The 20,164-nt window shown below is 37.0% G+C and overlaps 1 protein-coding gene across 3 annotated transcripts; it reads left to right on the top strand.

The window, feature by feature from the left end:
* The first annotated feature begins 593 nt into the window (after positions 1-593).
* On the top strand, positions 594-19,276 carry LOC125244614 (Schwann cell myelin protein-like). Of its 3 annotated transcripts, none has more exons than XM_048154724.1 (12): positions 594-687; positions 1,163-1,226; positions 1,376-1,738; positions 2,576-2,899; positions 2,991-3,257; positions 9,265-9,531; positions 10,269-10,535; positions 11,098-11,358; positions 16,212-16,523; positions 16,970-17,057; positions 17,963-18,029; positions 18,121-19,276. In XM_048154724.1, exons 2-12 carry the CDS (start codon positions 1,172-1,174, stop codon positions 18,415-18,417), a joined length of 2,568 nt encoding a protein of 855 aa, XP_048010681.1. In that variant the 5' UTR covers positions 594-687; positions 1,163-1,171; the 3' UTR covers positions 18,418-19,276. The 3 variants fall into 3 exon arrangements, with proteins under 3 accessions (XP_048010681.1, XP_048010682.1, XP_048010683.1); XM_048154725.1 differs by having other exon boundaries at positions 17,966-18,029; XM_048154726.1 differs by lacking the exon at positions 1,376-1,738.
* The last annotated feature ends 888 nt before the right edge of the window (positions 19,277-20,164 follow it).

Raw genomic sequence — 20,164 nt, forward strand, 5'->3', positions numbered from 1 at the left:
CAATCCCTGGCCTAGCAGCACCACTGCAACTGAGAGTTATAAAGTCACGTTTTTTAAAAGTTTTAAAAATTATGAGATAAAATTACAATTGCGAGAGAAAAAGCCAGAATTGTGAGATAAAAAGTCACAATAAATTTTTTATTCTGTGGTGGAAACAAGCTTCCATACATTTCATCATCGGTGTCACGATTAGAGAAACAAACAGGACACAAACAGCAGTATTTTGCAGAAATCTGTTCTGCTTTCAGTTTCAGTATCTTGGGTAAAAAAGAACATGCCAGGTTTGTACTGTAATACTATAGATCTTGATATATAGCCAACCTTAAAAAGTAAGAAACACAAAGAAATAAAATGATAAATGATTGCTGTATAGTGTTTTAGGATTGTGGATTTTAAATGTGATTCAACACTTATTCCTGAATAATCTTTGAGAATTATTATTTCTACACTGAATCTCACAAGACATTTCAAGTAAATATAAAGATATGTTTTTTGAATATTATCCAGTAAGCTTCATACTGATTTTCATATATTACCCAGTCTGGCTGTTGTTATTTTGTTCAGACTGAAACGGGAAGTGGTATAAACTCTAATAGCAGTAAAGACGAGTCGTCTTCACACACATCTCTCTCTATATCAGTGTAAAAGCGTCACAGTCGAGCGCTGCAGCTCTTTCACTCTTCTCTGGTAAGTCATTTACACACTAAAACTTCTGTCGTTTTGAGATCTTCAGTGTTTTGATGCTCTGAGGTTGAGTTGTTCAAGATGAGCAGGTCCTGTTTTAATCTTTATGAAAAGATTTTAAACTGATTTTATTTTGTAGTAGATTTGATGTAGTATTTCTTCTCATGACATTATTATCTCACTTGTGAAAAAATTTTTTTGGACTTAGAAATAATATGAGTTTACACCAACAGCTAAAAAGTCATACACAAGTTAAAAAAGGAAATAACTTTCACTGAACACTTCTTAAAAGAACCATATTTTCTTAATATGAAGAACATTTTAATAATCTAAAGAATCTTTTTTCCACTATAAAGAGCTTTCTGTGCAATGGAAAGATTTCAGGAATGTTAAAGGTTCTTCATGAACCATCGATGCCAATAAAGATCCTTTATTTTAAGAGTGTATATGATTGTGTGTTTGTATTTTCTGTTGTAAGGTGGAGTGAATGTACATGATGGAAATATCTGTGACGTTCCTCCTCACTGGATGTCTGATACAAGGTCTCGTTCTTATGGATTATTCTCTGCTGAATTAATATTCTGAAAGCATTTCCATGTGAGCTTTGTAAGATTAAAGAGCAATAAGAGCTGCAGTTTATTCTGCATGTGAACTCTGTGTGATCACTTCCTCTTGTCTGTGTGTGTTTTAGGAGTTTTCTGTGATTTTAATATCAATCTGCCGGAGAGAGTAGAAGCTCTAGAAGGATCCTGTGTTTTCATACCCTGCACATTTGATATTAAACAAGACTTTAAAAATGATCTCACTGATAGTGCAAAGAGAATATGGTATAAAGGCTTATGGTCTAAAAACATAGCGTTTGACTCCAGTAGCCCCGACACTGGACTGTTAAGAGGAAAAATATTTGGCACTCCTACAGAGAAAAACTGCACCACCCGCTTCGATAATGTCAAGCAGAAAGATAATGGGTCATATTACTTCAGACTTGAAGGCAGCGGTGGATTGCAATATAGCTACCTAAAAACTGAAAACCTAGTTCAAATTTCCATCATAGGTGAGTGTCATATTGTTTATGCTGTTTCTTAATGTAAGTGCAGAGCGGCCATTTGTAACATGATTGTGTGAAGCTTCCAGTGTCATTAATTTCCAGTTATTTACCTGTACAAAACACTCTGTTATGCTGCTTTATATTGCAAAATGATAATTATCATATTATTTTAATTTCTTAACAGTCATAAACATGCTGTTCCCTTTCATGGGAACATCGACGTAGCGTCTCCCTATTCAGGGAACCATGGTTACATACGTAATCCGAGACGATTTGTAGCACAAGCTGTTTTACCATTTACTGAATTTTGTTATTCTTCTAGTTATTTTCCAACAGACCTTCTGTAGCCCCGCCTCTTTTCAGCACTGCATTCATTGTGTTTTGTCTTCTGGTTTGTATTTCACAGCATGTAAGATCTTACAGATTTATGAATGTGCCATTCATTTTAATATCTTTCTGGTCTAATGACATTAGTTATGACATCCGCTTACAATGCTCATGATAACTGAGCCGTTGATAACTCGACAGTAAATAAGTAAATCCTCTTCACCAGCTAATTACTCTTCAACAGTGATGCCATAGAAATATACAGAGTTACTGCAAAAACTGAAGTTCAAAATCCTAAAGATGGCTCCACACTTGTTTCTCTGGGCATAAGGTCTATAGCGGCTAATGAATCAGAGATCTCACACATTCACAGAAAATAGCTTACATCCCCAATGCTGAATGAATCGGATAGTTTGACTGGACATAAATGATAATAAGTCTACTACTGTAAAATACTGTATGATATGATGATCCATGTGATCCTGTAATGTTTGTCTGTATCTCTGTGTGTTGTAGATTCTCCACCCAAACCCACAGTGAGTCTGTTGAAGGATCAGCAGGAGGTGAAGAAGGTGAAGGAAGGAAGCTCTGTGAATCTGCGCTGCTCAACTAAGATCTTCTGTTCCTCTCGTCCAGCAGTTCTCACATGGAGCTCGTCTCCTGAACACCTCCTCAAGGAGATCGTCACACAACATCAGCGTCAGAGCGAAACTGAGCTGATCTCTGATCTGATCTTCACTGTAACTCACCGTCATCATTCAGCCACTTTCACCTGCACTGTAACACACCAGCTTCAGCAGAACATCACAAAACAGGAGTCCCGTAAGCTACGTGTTCAGTGTAAGATTATTTCAATCAATACTGTCTGATCATCTAGAATTAATGTTGTAAATCATAACATAATTGCCTAAATGTTTTTCTCCTCCATCAGATGCTCCTAAAAACACATCTGCACATGTAAGTCCATCTGGTTTTGTTCTGGAGGATCGTTCAGTGACTCTGAGCTGCAGCAGTGATGCAAACCCACCGGAGCTCAACTACACCTGGTACAGAGACACTGAAGAACACCTGAAACCAGTGCAGACCGGACAGAACCTGACCATCAACAACATCGACCCGACACACAGCGGACGATACGTCTGTACAGCTCAGAACAAACACGGCGCTCAGAACGCATCAGTGCTGCTGGACGTCCAGTGTGAGTATCAAGAGCCTGATCTGATTTACTCACAATCACTAGATTATTAGACTGGAGATTTCAGACTCTATACATACACACATACTATAAATAAGTATATAAAATATTGCATAATTAGGGCCCAAGCACAGATTGTGTGAGGACCCTATTGTAATTGCTCGGCCAATTCTTCTTCTTCTCCGAAATGAATCGCATTTTTGAGGGCCTAAACATGCTCAAAAACTCATGAAACTTTGCACACACGTCAGAAGTGGTGAAAATTTACGTCTGATATGGGTTTTGCAATTAGGCGTGGCAAAATGGCTCGATAGCACCACCTACAATATTTCAATTAAGTGCCCTTCGCGCTACGTTTCACGTACAGTTATGAAATTCAGTAGACACGTCTAACAGTACAGCACCTACAAAAAAGCCCATGGGTGAAAAATCTGTAAACCCAATAGGAAGTGAGTCTGACGTATTTTGAATTTTCTCTAAAAAAATTTTGGCAGTTTTTGCCATTTCCAGATGTTGTACTTTACCAAACTCCTGCTGGAGATTTTATTAGATAAACATCATATTTGGTCAATCTAATCTAAAGGCGTTTGAGACGTTAAATTGTGACGATCTTGTGTTTCCACTGAAGGGCCGTGTCTGTGGCGGCCTGACAAATTCGATGTTTTGCCATGAAACAGGAAGTTGTTGTAACTTAGGCATACAATGTACGATCAGTACGAAGCTTCACATGATTCATTAGAGTAATGACTTGAAGACATCTGCATGCCAATATTCAGTTACAGTCAAAGCGCCACCTGTGGGCAACAGGAAATTATATGTTTTACACTGTGATTAACTCCTCATAGAGATTTAACCAGAAGCACATCATATATGGTCAGTCTAATCTTAAGGCCTTCACGACGTTAAATTGCAAAGATCTTGAGTTTTCATTGAAGGGTGTGTCCGTGGCGGACTAACAAATTCTGATGTTTCGCCATGAAAGGGGAATCACATTTTGAGGGCCTAAACATGCTCGAAAACTCATGAAACTTTCCAGATGTGTCAGAAGTGGTGAAAATTTACATCTAATATGGGATCCAGAATTCGGTGTGGCAAAATGGCTTGATAGCGCCACCTAAAAAATTTCAACGAAGTGCCCCTGACCCTACGTCTCACACATTTAGCAGCCCACTACCTACAAAAAAGTCTCTTGGAGCAAAATCTGAAAACCAACAGGAAGTGAGATATTTTGAATTAACTTTGCAAAATTTGTGCAATTTTTGCCATTTCCAGACATTGTATTTTAACACATTCCTCCTAGAGCTTTAATCAGATCAAGGTCATATTTGGTCTGCCCCAAACTTCACATGTTTTATTAGAGTCCTGGCCTGAAGACATCTACATTTAGTTTATATTTAGTTTATATTTATATTCTACATTTAGGCAATATTTAGTTATAGTCATAGCGCCACCTGCGGGCAACAGGAAATTACATGTTTTACACTGTGATTAATTCCTCATAGACATTTAATCAGAAGCACATCATATTTGGTCAGTCTAATCTTAAGGCCTTAGTGATGTTAAATTGCGAAGATCTAGAGTCTTCGCTGAAGGGCGTGTCCGTGGCGGACTGACAAAGTCTGATGTTTCGCCATGAAAGAGAAAGCTGTTCTAACTCATGCATACAATGTCCGATCTGTCCAAACTTCACATGTGTGATAAGAGTCCTGGCATAAAGACACCTATATGCCAATATTCAGATAGTCATAGCGCCACCTGCTGGCAACAGGAAATGGCATGCTTTACACTGTAATTCACTCCCAGAAACACATTTCAATATGCCACGAAGTGCCAAACATGCATGTAGCCCACTGTTCACTGTTTTCCTAAGGCCAACGGGTGGCAGTGAGCCCGGGTGCAAGGGCCCTTTTTTATCGCTGCTTACAGCTTTAATAATGCTTATAATTTATGTGCAGAGAGAGGAATAATGTAAATAAATACACAAAATATAAAATATAAACATTATATTAAATATTTTAAATATATTTTTAAATATAAAACCTTCACTTTTACTTAAATTTCTTTAAAGTAAAGTTACAGTGAATGCTTGTATCACTTTTTTTATATAAAACCTTCACTGTTACTTTAATTCCAAAGATTTAAAGGTCCCATGGCATGAAAATTTCATTTTATGAGGTTTATTAACATTAATATGAGTTCCCCTAGCCTGCATATGGTCCCCCAGTGGCTAGAAAAGGCGATCCCTGGGTAAATTAAGAAAATGAAAGGTCAGACAGCCCAATCTGGAATCTTCCCTATATGCCGTCATAAGGGGAAAGGTTATCTCCCCTTTCTCTGCTTTGCCCGCCCATGAGAAAATGAGCTACTACAGTGAGATTCCAGCACAATATATTTTTTTTTTTTCCTCGAGAGACATCATTCCTTGTAAATGAGTGAAGCATGGCAGTTGCTCAGTGTTTGGATGTACAAATGAACACCTTAGTATTTTTTTAGTTCCTTCATCCGAGTCTATGACGAAACAGTGGGTTAATTATATTTTCTCTGGTAATGCACTGATACAACTTCCCAAAGTTTTGTATGTCTGCGCCACACATTTCACCAATGACCGTTTCCTCAACGTGGGCCAATATAGCCCAGTTACTGTCACTAATGTAAAGGTAGACAGCATCAAGTATGTGTGTGAATACACACACTGTAACACGAGTGTTGTACATTTCTTTGTTGTTTGGATAACCGTTCTGCTGGTTTTTTTCCAGATTGCAGAGCTTGATGTAATTGTAGTAAGATTGTAAAAACTTTTAAGATTTATGAAATATAAAATATGTAAACAAATAAATGATGTTGGCATGGTAGCACATTTTCCACAACTGCACCGATCCGAAAAGTATTTGTTATAATGGCAGAGGACTGACTAATTTAGTTGCGCTGGTTAGTGTCTATAGCTGATAATTATATATATAATATATATATATACACGATAGCAAATCAGAGCAACATGAAGAGCCAACAATGTAGGCTACATGATAATAACTGTAACAGCATACATAAACCAACTAAATACCGTATCCAGACACAATGTTTTATACTAACCATTCGGAGACATCCTGCTGTAGCCGCTCTGCCGCTGAGTTGCAACTTCTTCATCCAGTGCTTCTCCATCCGGATCAGTTTCAAACTGAAACGCTTGAACGACCGCGTGTCTATTAGGGGTGGGACAGAATATTGATATGGCGATATATCGTCATCCTTCTCTGTGCGATACGAGAATCGTATCGCTGCGCCAAATATCGATATTTTAATTTAAAAAAAAATAAAGCGCTATATATAGATTTCTTTGCTCAAAGCGTCCTACTTCAAGGCGGCGCTCGACACATGAATGAGGGAAACATGAACTTAAGTTAACTAACCTAAGAAAAAGAGGTTATTAACAGGATGGCGGACAGCAGTGTGAGTAAAATAGATGCCCCAGCCACGTTTAAGTTCAAAGTCTTGACGCACTTTTATACCATTGATGTGACAGTCGTAGACATCTTTGACGTTCTTCACCGAGCGCTTAGATATACACAGGAGCATTTGAAAGCATATATTAGGGATCCTCTGATAGACGCCTGCTTTCGAACGCTCCCGTGTATATCTAAGCGCTTGAAGAACGTCAAAGGGTCTGTTTGCACCTGGTGACTTCATGCATTTTCTCTGATCGGATAGCTATCCGATCGTGAAAAGACCAGGTCTAAATGCCTAAATGCCTAAAAACGCATTTGAGACGGATTTAAATCCGATCGCTCAAACCACTTCAGGAGATGGTCTGGGACGCATTCCAGTCAAAACTGTCTATGCTCAGTCTAAAGGCATCTGGTTGTTGAAACTACATATGTAAATTTTACTTCTCCCAAAAATACTAAAACTGAAACATGTGAGAGTCAGATATGACAACGCTACTGCATCACACATCGCCGCAGATCTCTTCAGCAAGCTGACGCGCAAACTGCCGCATGTGAAAGTGAAAGTAAGTCGCAGACGCATAACACACAATTATCTTCATTAAAAGTAATGAGACCTTATACCAGTGCTGTTGCCGCTCTCTCCTATTGCAGTCTTTGATTTTGAAATTAACTGATGGTCAATAAAATGCACCTCATATTTCTTGCTTTCGGTGACGTGAACTCTATTAAATGTACATATAAGATCGGATTTATCCGTTAACCTGCACTTAACCTTTTCACGTGCATTTTGTTTTCATATTAAGACCAATATCGCGATGTATCATTATAGGATTGTCTAGCGATATATCGATTATCGCAGAATCGCTGACTCGCGATATTATCGTTATCGTGAGCCATTTATCGTGATCGTATCGTATCGTGAGGTACCCTCCGATTCCCACCCCTAGTGTCTATGAGCCACTGCGATACATCCACTGTCAACATTAGCGCATGCTACAGTGGCCGCGAGCTGGTTAAGGCCACACCCACCCTCCACCTTGCCCCGCCTCTCTCCTCCTCATTAGCATTTAAAGCTACAGACCCAGAAATGGCAAGTCCTGAGGAAAGCTCATTGTGGGACTGGCTTGTAGTGGCTGAAATTCTGCACCAAGGCTGAATTTCGGGAAAGAGACTTCAGATACAGTACTAGGGACCACTTAGGTCTATATAAAAGCATCCAAAAAGTAGCATGACATGGGACCTTTAAATCACTTGTTTTGCACAGAGCATCAACTGTTATTATAAATGATCTTCATTTAAAGATGCCCTAGAATTAATACATTTAATTTACCTCAGCATGGTTAAATAATTAGAGTTCAGTACATGGAAATGACATACAGAGAGTCTCAAACACCATTCTTTCCTCCTTCTTATGTAAATTTAATTTGTGCAAAAGACCTCTGAAGAACAGGCGAATCTCAACATAACACCAACTGTTACGTAACAGTCGGGATCATTAATATGTACGCCCCCAATATTTGCATATGCCAGCTCATGTTCAAGGCATTACACATGCCAGTATTAACGTCTGGAGCAGCACAGCCGAATGATCAGACGTTATGCAGGTAAGCAAGCAAGGACAACAGCGAAAAATGGCAGATGGAGCGATAATAACTGACATGATCCATGATTACATGATATTTTTAGTGATATTTGTAAATTGTCTTTCTAAATGTTTCGTTAGCATGTTGCTAATGTACTATTAAATGTGGTTAAAGTTACCATCGTTTCTTACTGTATTCATGGAGACAAGAGAGTCATCATTATTTTCATTTTTAAACACTTGCAGTCTGTATAATTCATAAACACAACTTCATTCTTTATAAATCTCTCCAACAGTGTGTAATGTTAGCTTTAGCCCCGTTAGCCCCATCATAGACTATCAAACTCATTCAGAATCAAATGTAAACATCCAAATAAATAACATACTTACATGATCCGATATGCTGCATGACGAACACTTTGTAAAGATCCAATTTGAGGGTTATATTAGCTGTGTGAACTTTGTTTAAGCAACGTATTATAGAGTTGAGAGCTTGGGGGCGGGGAGCGTGAGCATTTAAAGGGGACACGCACAGAATCGGCGCATTTTTAATTACGCCCCAAAATGGCAGTTAAAAAATTGAATAATAAAAAATATATGGGGTATTTTGAGCTGAAACTTCACAGACACATTCAGGGGACACCTTAGACTTATATTACATCTTGTGAAAAAGGGTTCTAGGGCACCTTTAAACAGCTTTTTCATCCTTTACTAGGCTTGTAAATGTTCAGTGAACAACAGGAACTAAATGCAAATAAACATTACTTTGTTAATCTATACTTTGTAGTCTTTTAAACTGCTGACAGAGGACCCTTTTAACATGGAATGAGTTCACATAAATGTGAATTCCTTCAGCACTATTTAAAAAGCATTTTTATTTTTCAATAATTTCTTCCCATACTTACATTAGTGTTATGTCACAGCATTAAAGACTTTACTATTATTCAAAAAATGCAATTACATAAATTATTTTCTCCTCCATCAGATGCTCCTAAAAACACATCTGCACATGTAAGTCCATCTGGTTTTGTTCTGGAGAGTCGTTCAGTGACTCTGAGCTGCAGCAGTGATGCAAACCCACCGGAGCTCAACTACACCTGGTACAGAGACACTGAAGAACACCTGAAACCAGTGCAGACCGGACAGAACCTGACCATCAACAACACCGACCCGACACACAGCGGACGATACGTCTGTACAGCTCAGAACAAATACGGCGCTCAGAACGCATCAGTGCTGCTGGACGTCCAGTGTGAGTATCAAGAGCCTGATCTGATTTACTCACAATCACTAGATTATTAGACTGGAGATTTCAGACTCTATACATACACACATATAAACTATAAATAAATAAGTATATAAAATATTGCATAATGCATATATTTTATATGCAGAGAGAGAGAGAGTAATAGTGTAAATAAATACACAAAATATAAAATATAAACATTATATTAAATATTTATATTTACATTTTTTTGAATATAAAACCTTCACTTTTACTCACATTTCTTTAAAGTTAAGTTACAGTGAATGCTTTGTGTCACTATTTGTTATATATATATATATATATATATATATATATATATATATATATATATATATATATATAGAAACCTTTACTGTTCCTTTAATTCCAAAGATTTAAGTCACTTGTTTTGCACAGAGCATCAACTGTTATTATAAATGATCTTCATTTAAACAGCTTTTTCATCCTTTACTAGGCTTGTAAATGTTCAGTGAACAACAGGAACTAAATGCAAATAAACATTACTTTGTTAATCTATAATTTGTAGTCTTTTAAACTGCTGACAGAGGACTCTTTTTACATGGAAGGAGTTCACATTAATGTTATTCCTTCAGTACTATTTAAAAAGCATTTTTATTTTTCAATAATTACTTCCATACTTACATTAGTGTTATTTCATAGCATTAATGACTTTACTATTATTCAAAAAATATGATGACCTAAATGTTTTTCTCCTCCATTAGATGCTCCTAAAAGCACATCTGCACATGTAAGTCCATCTGGTTTTGTTCTGGAGGGTCGTTCAGTGACTCTGAGCTGCAGCAGTGATGCAAACCCACCGGAGCTCAACTACACCTGGTACAGAGACACTGAAGAACACCTGAAACCAGTGCAGACCGGACAGAACCTGACCATCAACAACACCGACCCGACACACAGCGGACGATACGTCTGTACAGCTCAGAACAAACATGGCGCTCAGAACGCATCAGTGCTGCTGGACGTCCAGTGTGAGTATCAAGAGCCTGATCTGATTTACTCACAATCACTAGATTATTAGACTGGAGATTAGATTTTAGACTTTATACATACATACATATAAACTATAAATAAAAAAGTACATAAAATATTGCATAATGCATATATTTTATATGCAGAGAGAGAGTAATAGTGTAAATAAATACACAAAATATCAAATATAAACATTATATTAAATATTTATATTTAAATTTTTTTTAATATAAAACCTTCACTTTTACTAAAATTTCTTTAAAGTAAAGTTAAAGCGAATGCTTTGTCACTATTTATACATACATACACATATATATATATATATATATATATATATATATATATATATATATATATATATTACTTTGTTAATCTATAATTTAAACCTTTTATACTGTGCTGATACTTTTTTATTATTGTGAATTCCTTCAGCACTATTTAAAAAGCATTTTTATTTTTCAATAATTACTTCCATACTTACATTAGTGTTATTTCACAGCATTAATGACTTTACTATTATTCAAAAAATGTGATGACCTTAATTATTTTCTCCTCCATCAGATGCTCCTAAAAACACATCTGCACATGTAAGTCCATCTGGTGTTGTTCTGGAGGGTCGTTCAGTGACTCTGAGCTGCAGCAGTGATGCAAACCCGGTGATCTACACCTGGTACAGAGACACTGAAGAACACCTGAAACCAGTGCAGACCGGACAGAACCTGACCATCAACAACACCGACCCGACACACAGCGGACGATACGTCTGTACAGCTCAGAACAAACACGGCGCTCAGAACGCATCAGTGCTGCTGGACGTCCAGTGTGAGTATCAAGAGCCTGATCTGATTTACTCACAATCACTAGATTATTAGACTGGAGATTTTAAATTGAAAAGCTAAAAAATAAAAATAAAATTTAAAATAAATACAACATATTAAAAAAAAAAAAAAAGTATATACAGTGTTGGTCAGAATTATTGGCACCCTTGGTAAATATGATCAAAGATGACTATAAAAATAAATCTGCATTGTTTATCCTTTTGATCTTTAATTCATAAAATTAGCAAAAACATAACCTTTCATTGAAGGAAAAGAATTGAAAGTGGGGGTTCATAATTTTATGAATTAAAGATCAAAAGGATAAACAATGCAGATTTATTTTTATAGTCATCTTTGATCATATTTACCAAGGGTGGCAATAATTTTGACCACCACTGTAAATACTTAATAATTTTCATGTATATATTTTAAATATATTATATGCATTTTTTAATAGTATATACAATGCATAAAGCCTTCACTTTTACTGCAAAATATAAATACAGCTAAATATTTCCCATACTTCTTTCACTAGTGTTATTTCATAGTGATGATGTCTTTACTATTATTTTTAAAATTTGGAAAATATTCATAATGGATGTTCATTGTGAATGCTTGGTAATCGCTATTAGAAATCAGTTACATTCAAGAGTACTGAATTAACTGATTCTCATAATATACTCTAAATGCAAAAAATGTGAAAATGACAAGTTACAAAGACAAGCTACTGCACTACACTGCTATATTCACTCATTTTATCTGATCCCTTATAGCAAAAGCACAACACTGCTCAAGATTGCATTTGGATTTAAAGTGCATTGTTTATGATGAAAATAAACATGGATTGACATTAAAAAGGTGCAATTTCACCATAAATGCATGTGATGTATATACTGCGTTTCACGCAGTCACAAGTCACTGAAAAGACACTATAGAGGAGTTGCAAAAACCACAAAAGCATGTTTAAATTACTAAAACTTGATGTAAAGCTTAAGTTGAAGACCATTTTATCATATAAACTACAGAGCATTCTATATGGTTTAATATCTTCTATGAAGGGTGCATACTGGCAGTCGCAAACAAAAACGTGTGACAGGCTGACGGTGTTCGACAATACAGTAGGCTGAAGTTTGGTTGCATGCTACTCTAGAAACACTGTAAAATAGGTGTAACACTGTGATGCTTTTGAAGTGTTTTCTTCTTTTACAGAAATTTGTATGGAAAGACAGTAAGAGATTTGGTTCCCCTTTTGTAAAAGCTCATGTTACAGAGCAATATGTTCAAGTTACGTTAGTGTTTTGAAATGCCAGATTTCAATATAAAACCTTTGTGAAACTGCAAGAAGCTGTCAACAGCCTGTTTAATTCTAATGCAATGTGATTAAAGGGTTAGTTCACCAAAAAATGAAAATAATGTCATTTATTACTCACCCTCATGCCGTTCCACACCCGTAAGACCTTTGTTAATCTTCGGAACACAAATTAAGATATTTTTGTTGAAATCCGATGGCTCAGTGAGGCCTCCATAGCCAGTAATGACATTTCCTCTCTCAAGATCCATTAAAGGTGCTCTAAGCGATCCTGGGCGGAGTAACTTCCTGTTGACGTTCGATGTGTTGTCAAACAAAACAGAGGTTAGCTAGACCCTAGCACCAAAGTCACGTTTGGCGGTTTGACACGTGATCCGAATCATGATTTGATAGGCTGATTCATAACGCTCAGAAGCTTCATGAAGCAGTGTTTTGAAATCGGCCATCACTAAATAAGTTGTTGTTTTGTTTTGTTTTGTTTTTTGGCGCACCAAAAATATTCTTGTAAAAAAAAAAAAAAACACACTACATTTTAAACAATATTAAAGACTAAAAGCGGAATACGTGATGGTTTACACAAAAATGAAAATTCTGTCATTTCTCATGTCGTTTTAAACCGGTACGACATACTTTCTTTTTGAGAAAGATATAATCTCAGTGTTTTTTCTCACTTTTTTTTTTCAATGGGGTCAAATATTGTTTGGTTCCCAACGTTCTTCAATGTATACTATACTATGAGTCGTGGCTTGTGCTCTTTAGCATCGTGGCCATATCTGTGGATGTTCGTTCTGTTCACAAAACCATTCAGCACGGCAAGAACCTCCGTATGTACACAGAGACATATCCTATTTCATTTATCTTAATTTATCTTTAATAGTAAGCATTTATGTTCTTATAGTTAGTATTTAGAGAAAAATGATTGGGTGTCTACAACATGGAATAACATCTGTGAATATCAGTAACAAACGTTCATAAGCAACCAGTAGTGGAAACACCCACTAGCAACCAGTGACAGCAAAGCCTCTGGCAGTGTGAATGCAGCTTTAATGAATTTTTTAGCACAATAACAGCATTTTCACCAGGGTGTCATGTTGAAGACTTACAGGAACGAACTGCGACTTCAACTTCAAAATCGTGGCTTGTTTCTCTTTTCTACTTCAGCTCTCAGTTATGGGGTTCTCTTCTATTCTTGCCATGATCTTATTCAGGTTTGTCCACAGTAGGGCTTTTCACACTGCGCTCAACCAGGTTATAATCATTTTAAAGACCACTTTTAACTACAGGTAAAGGAACGTATCACACTTATAATTTAGAAGCACCGTTAACACCACTTTTTACCCGGGGTTAAGAAAACCAGCTCTGGAGCAGGAATAGCACTGCTTTCGGTGTCATTAACCCCGCATTTCGGTACCACTTGTGCATTGTGAAACAATGTGTGTTAAAGGTGCCCTAGATTGTTTTTTTACAAGATGTAATATAAGTCCTAGGTGTCCCCTGAATGTGTCTGTGAAGTTTCACCTCAAAATACCCCATAGATTTTTTTTTATTAATTTTTTTAACTGCCTATTTTGGGGCATCATTAACTATGCACTGATTTTTTCAGCACGGCCCCTTTAAGAGATGTGCTCCCTCTGCCCCACGAGCTCTCGACTATATATACATCGCATAAACAAAGTTCACACAGCTAATATAACCCTCGAATGAATCTTTACAAGATGTTCGTCATGCATGCTGTATGCATGCTTCGAATTATGTGAGTAAAGTATTTATTTAGATGGTTAAGTTTGATTCTGTGTGAGTTTGAGGCTATGCTCCGTGGCTAACGGCTAATGCTACACTGTTGGAGAGATTTATAAAGAATGAAGTTGTGTTTATGAATTATACAGACTGCAAGTGTTTAAAAATGAAAATAGCAACAACTCTCGTCTCCGTGAATACAGTAAGAAACGATGGTAACTTTAACCACATTTAACAGTATATTAGCAACATGCTAATGAAACATTTAGAAAGACAATTTACAAATATCACTAAAAATATCATGATATCATGGATCATGTCAGTTATTATTGCTCCATCTGCCATTTTTCGCTGTTGTTCTTGCTTGCTTACCTTGTCTGTGCACAGATCCAGCCGTTAATACTGCCTTTCCTTGTCTAATGCGTCGAATGGGCTGGCATTATGCAAATATTGGGGGTGTACATATTAATGATCCCGACTGTTACGTAACAGTCGGTGTTATGTTGAGATCCGAGTGTTTCCCGGAAGTCTTTTAAACAAATGAGATTTATATAAGAAGGAGGAAACAATGGGGTTTGAAACTCAATGTATGTCTTTTCCATGTACTGAACTCTTGTTATTTAACTATGCCGAGGTAAATTCAAATTCTGATTCTAGGGCACCTTTAAGGCCTGTACACACCGGGATGAATATCGCACGCGTTTATCGTCAGCGTTTTTCGAGACGTTTTTTGTGTTCACACCCAAACGATTTTCACTGGCGATGCGCCGAGTGAAAGTGCAAATTCACTCCCTGACAGTATGTGGCGCTGGTGCTTAATGGTAGTGCAAATAAACATATATGATATTAATAAAGTTAAAGAAGATAAAAAAATGAATATGAAATGGCATATATTTTATATATATATATATATATATATATATATATATATATATATATATATAGTCAGAAACGGTAGTGCAAATAAACATATTTATGAAACAGACATTCTCAACTATACTTATTGAATGTAAAAGAAAAAAAAAACAGTAAAAATACAGAAATAATACACATCTATTGGTGTGGCCAAGAAGTGGCAGAGCACCCATAGTGTGCGTCTCAATCAGCTCCCTAGTTCACTAGTCAGGGCACTGATCAGGGAGTCGGCCACATTCATTTACACTGTATACTGATACACGACCTAGGAAGCTAGGGAGCTGTTTGAGACGCAGGGATAGTTTGTAGGGGTCTTCCTCGTCTACTTACTTTCTCTTCGTCGTCTTGGTATCAATGTGTGCTCGGCAAGACCGTTTTGTGCTTGAGCGCCACCAAGTCGTGTTTTACTGTAACTTCAGCAGCTCCATGTACGTGAACAAAAGCGCCACTCTCATTGGTCTGCCAGTTTTTAACGCGGCGCGTCAAACCAAAAAAACGAACCCGAGGTGTGCACACTCACATTGGCGCCTGTTGATTAGTCAACAATTAGTAAACTTGATAGTTGCATCAACAATATATGATATGAGGATAACCCCTGGAGGTGTATGGATTACATTTATGATGGATAGATGCACTTTTTGGAGCAAAAACTCTGGCTCTATTCAGTGCCATTACAAAGCTGGGAAGAGCCAGGATATTATTTTATATAACTGTGATTGCGTTCGGCTGAAAGAAGGTCATATACACCTAGGATGTCTTGAGGTTGAGTAAATTATAGGTTTATTTTCATTTTTGGTTGAGTTATTCCTTTAAGTGCTAGAAAAAACCTCAAGCTGTTTTATTTTGCTCAGATCCTACACAAGAACTACAGTTTATGATCATATTCTCTCTTTCAGTTGCACCCAAAATCTCCAGCTCTTGTAACCTGAGCAGCGTAATCACATGTGTCTGTGAGGCTCATGGGAATCCCTCGCCTACACTAGAGTGGCGTCTATCTGGAAATGTTCTCGCTAACTCTACAAACACGTCCATCAGCAGCGAAACTCCAGGAAACACAACCTTGAAGAGTGTCCTAATCATCCATCAGCCCCTCACAGAAACGGCCGTCCTGCAGTGTTTCAGTAAAAACACTCACGGCACCGCCAGTGCCAGCACCAGAACCAGCCAACAGATTCACCTCGTCACACCAACGGCAAAGACAGAGACAGGTGAGATTCACTTCTCTGACACGCACAACAGCTTTATCTGATGAACACAATGAGATCTCTGGAATAATTTAACACTACTTAAAAAGAAGTGTGCTTAATTGGCATTGAATGTGAGCTTGAAGTACACTACAAAAATCTTAAAAAGTTTAGTCACACATTTGTATTATATTTTTATTATTTAAAATTTATTATTTTGATTAAATTCTTTTTTATTTATTTAATTATTAGCTTTTCATTACAAACTCACTGCAGTTCCTTCATTAACCCCAGTCTGAGAAACCCTGACGTAATCTAGTGTTTAATGCACTTCATGATAACAAAGAATGGAATATATATTCTTTCTCTTTCTTTATTTTTATGTCAATATGGTACAATTTTATCCTATTTAATTTAATGTGATAGGTCACAAGTAATCAAACTCTGAGCAATAAAACACTGCTTTCCAGGTTTCCATCATCCATCTATGCTGCTCGGAGCTGCTGTCGGCGCGTTAGCAATGATGCTCTTGTGCATCATGAAGATCTGCTATGAACGGTGCGTACACCAGACAAATGTGATTTGAGGAAAGACATTATGATACATTTTCTCATTTTTATTTTATTTTATTTCATTTTTACTTTTATATGCAATTTTGCTTCTCAAGTAAATGTATCTGTATTTAACAATGTTCAAATATTCACTCAAATAATGATGAAAGTTCATTGTACTTAACAGAAAAAAGTTGCATGAACTCAAAATTTCATTGTAATAAGCTGAACTTTATATGATTGAGTTGAGTTGCAGCAGATTTCTAATTCCCAGCATGTTTTGCGTCAGACTGTGTAAATAAATGTTGAAATTAAGTGTTATTTTGTGTACTTTTGCACAAGATTTACATAGGGAAACTGTGTAATGTTGCGTTATGTTGGGATTTACAGGAGGTTTATGTTATGTTATGTTAGTTTTGAATGGTTATCATTGTGGTGAAGAGTAGAGCCTGTGGTTAAGGATGGGCTCCAAAAGACTCCATATACTGTATGTTGTTTGATTATATACATTCAAGTATATGATGACAGTCTCTTTGATCGTTATAATAGCATGTGTTATTTGCTATCTAACATTTAACCAAGATCTGTGTGATGTTTATGTAAATGAACTGTATGTAATTAACATTATGATGAGTTGGGCGAGGCTGAGAACTGTGGGAGTGAAGGGATGCCGGTGACATGATTGTTAATGAGGGACACCTGTGCCCCACACCAGCCTTGCTCCGTTTCCACAGCTCTCGGCCCCGCCCCACTTGTCACAAAAATGTTAAATTCTACTAACTTAAAATGAGTTTGTTTACTTAAATGTTTTGAGGTAATACGTTTCCTGAAATGTTTTGAGTATTCTGAACTTACTGAGTTTTACAGTGTAAGAATCTATTTTTTGATGGCCTCAAAAAACATTTTTTTCAGAAGAAAGAATCCCAAAGCTTCAGGAACCAGACAAGACGACAGATCTGGACTCATTCTGACTCAAATAGTGAGTTCAACACACTCATACTATTAATTCTCAAAGATATTATCACAAACGGCCGTTCAGCACTGATCCTGCTGTGTTTCTGCTCCATCAGGCCACTGCTTCTGATGGTGACGACGAGTGTGTTTACGCCGTTACACATAAACCACCAGAATCTCCTCATTATTCCTCGATTGACTTCACGAACGCAGAGCCGTCGTCAGGAGAGATCAGGGGCATTTCCTCACTGACCAAGGAATATGCTGTGGTCCGTCATCGTTCTGCAGAAGACGCAGCATCTGTGACGGACCCCAAGAAAGACCAAAGCCCACCAGATAGTGGGGCGAAGATCACTGATGTGCCATCAGAAGACTCGATTTATGAAAACATGACCTGTCGCTTAGTTGTTTAAACAGGAACAGTTGCATTGCGTCCAAAATCAAATACTTCCCTGCTATATAGTATGCAAAAAACAGTACACCAATACAGCAGTATGTAAAACAAGTACACGGATGACCTACTACTTCTGAAGTGCACATTTGATGAACACTTTACTATCCCATGAGACCACGGGAGAGGCAACGCAACTGAAGCTGTAGGTCACATGACAGTGACAACAGGTCACATGATAGTGACAGTGCAGGTGTTGTTGAACAGTAAAGGTCTGTTCACATTAACACTGTTTCTACACCGGACGTGACCGCTGTCGCTCGCTTCACAACAGCTAAAAGCCGTCTACACTGGATGCGGCAAAGCGCCTGTTGCAAAGCATTTGTTCTTCGTGTCAGTATGTCATAAATAGAAAGAGGCATCAGTTTACTGTCGGAGATGTCGCTCGCGTCTTGCCGTATCTAGTGTAGACAACATTGCTGATTATAATGGGTTCTATTGTCTAATAATGTTTTTTTGTCACATCCGGTGTAGACACGGTGTAAGGACGATAACTATAGCGATAACCATAAAGATACGTAAGGTTTTTTAAAAATAATTTGAAATGTAAAGCAATAGCAGAATACACACCACAACTATAATTTTGTAAATGGCCTTTTTGAGTGGAAGGAAAAACATGCTTAAACTTCTGATATTTCATTTTTTGAGCACACACCCAAAGCATGCGCACAGAAAGCTGGCTGTCAGACGGCACGTCACGTGAGTATTAAACTAATTTCTCTTTCATGTCTTATTGCACTTAAACTGTCAAATACATACAAGGTTAAGTAAAAAACACAAACACAGTCGGTTATGTTTGTGAACATAAACAGCAGGAAAGAAATCACATGTGTGTATTAGATCTGTGTATTGAAGTGACAGAAGCATAATATACAGTACTTACTGCTGTATATGCTGTTAATATGATCCAAACAACAAAAGAAAAACAGAAAATCACTCACTGATCTTGATTAAATAACTTTGGCAGCTTTAATAAGAATACATTTCTTATGCGAATGCTGCTCTGGTGAGGAGATAAACATGGTGCACTGTACAGTTCACTCAGGGGAGGAGCTAAGTTAATAAGACAGATCATCACCAGTCATGGGCGGGGCTTATATAAGAGTAGGGAGAAATTTGAAATGCTCGTTTAGAGAGACTGTTTATGATTTATGCAGATTATAAAAACAGGATTGGGTGGATTTTTGAATGGGCCTTAAGACTGAACCAAAACCTTCAAATCTTTATGCACACGTCAAACACCACAGAAGGATTTTTAGAGTGATTTAAAGGATATAATATAGTATTAAAGTATTGTTCATTGTTCGTTAATGTTTACTAACTTACTAAAAAGTGTTACCAAAATAAGTTTGTGGTCTTTGGTCAGAGATTTTACAGAAAATATAGGAGTCAGAAGTTGATTTTTGTAAAATATAATAAGTTTGAAATTTTCTTACCAGATCAGCAGTGAGAAACGTACCTGACCTCAGCATGTTGTTTGTTGCACATTATTTGTGATTGTGAGCTTCGTCAGCTTCTTCTCGTGTCAGAAACTCCTTTAAAAATATGAACTCCTTCTGGAGGGACAAAATATTTCATTTTAAAACATTACTTTTTATACATAAGTGTCTTTATTTTCTATTCAAAATGTATTTTTATTACTATTTTTTTTAAAAGGATCATAATTGTAATCAGCTTCATCCAGTGTTTATGAAAAAAATAATAGATGA

The sequence above is a fragment of the Megalobrama amblycephala genome, linkage group LG14 (genome assembly GCF_018812025.1).
Source record: "Megalobrama amblycephala isolate DHTTF-2021 linkage group LG14, ASM1881202v1, whole genome shotgun sequence".
Taxonomy (NCBI): Eukaryota; Metazoa; Chordata; class Actinopteri; order Cypriniformes; family Xenocyprididae; genus Megalobrama; species Megalobrama amblycephala.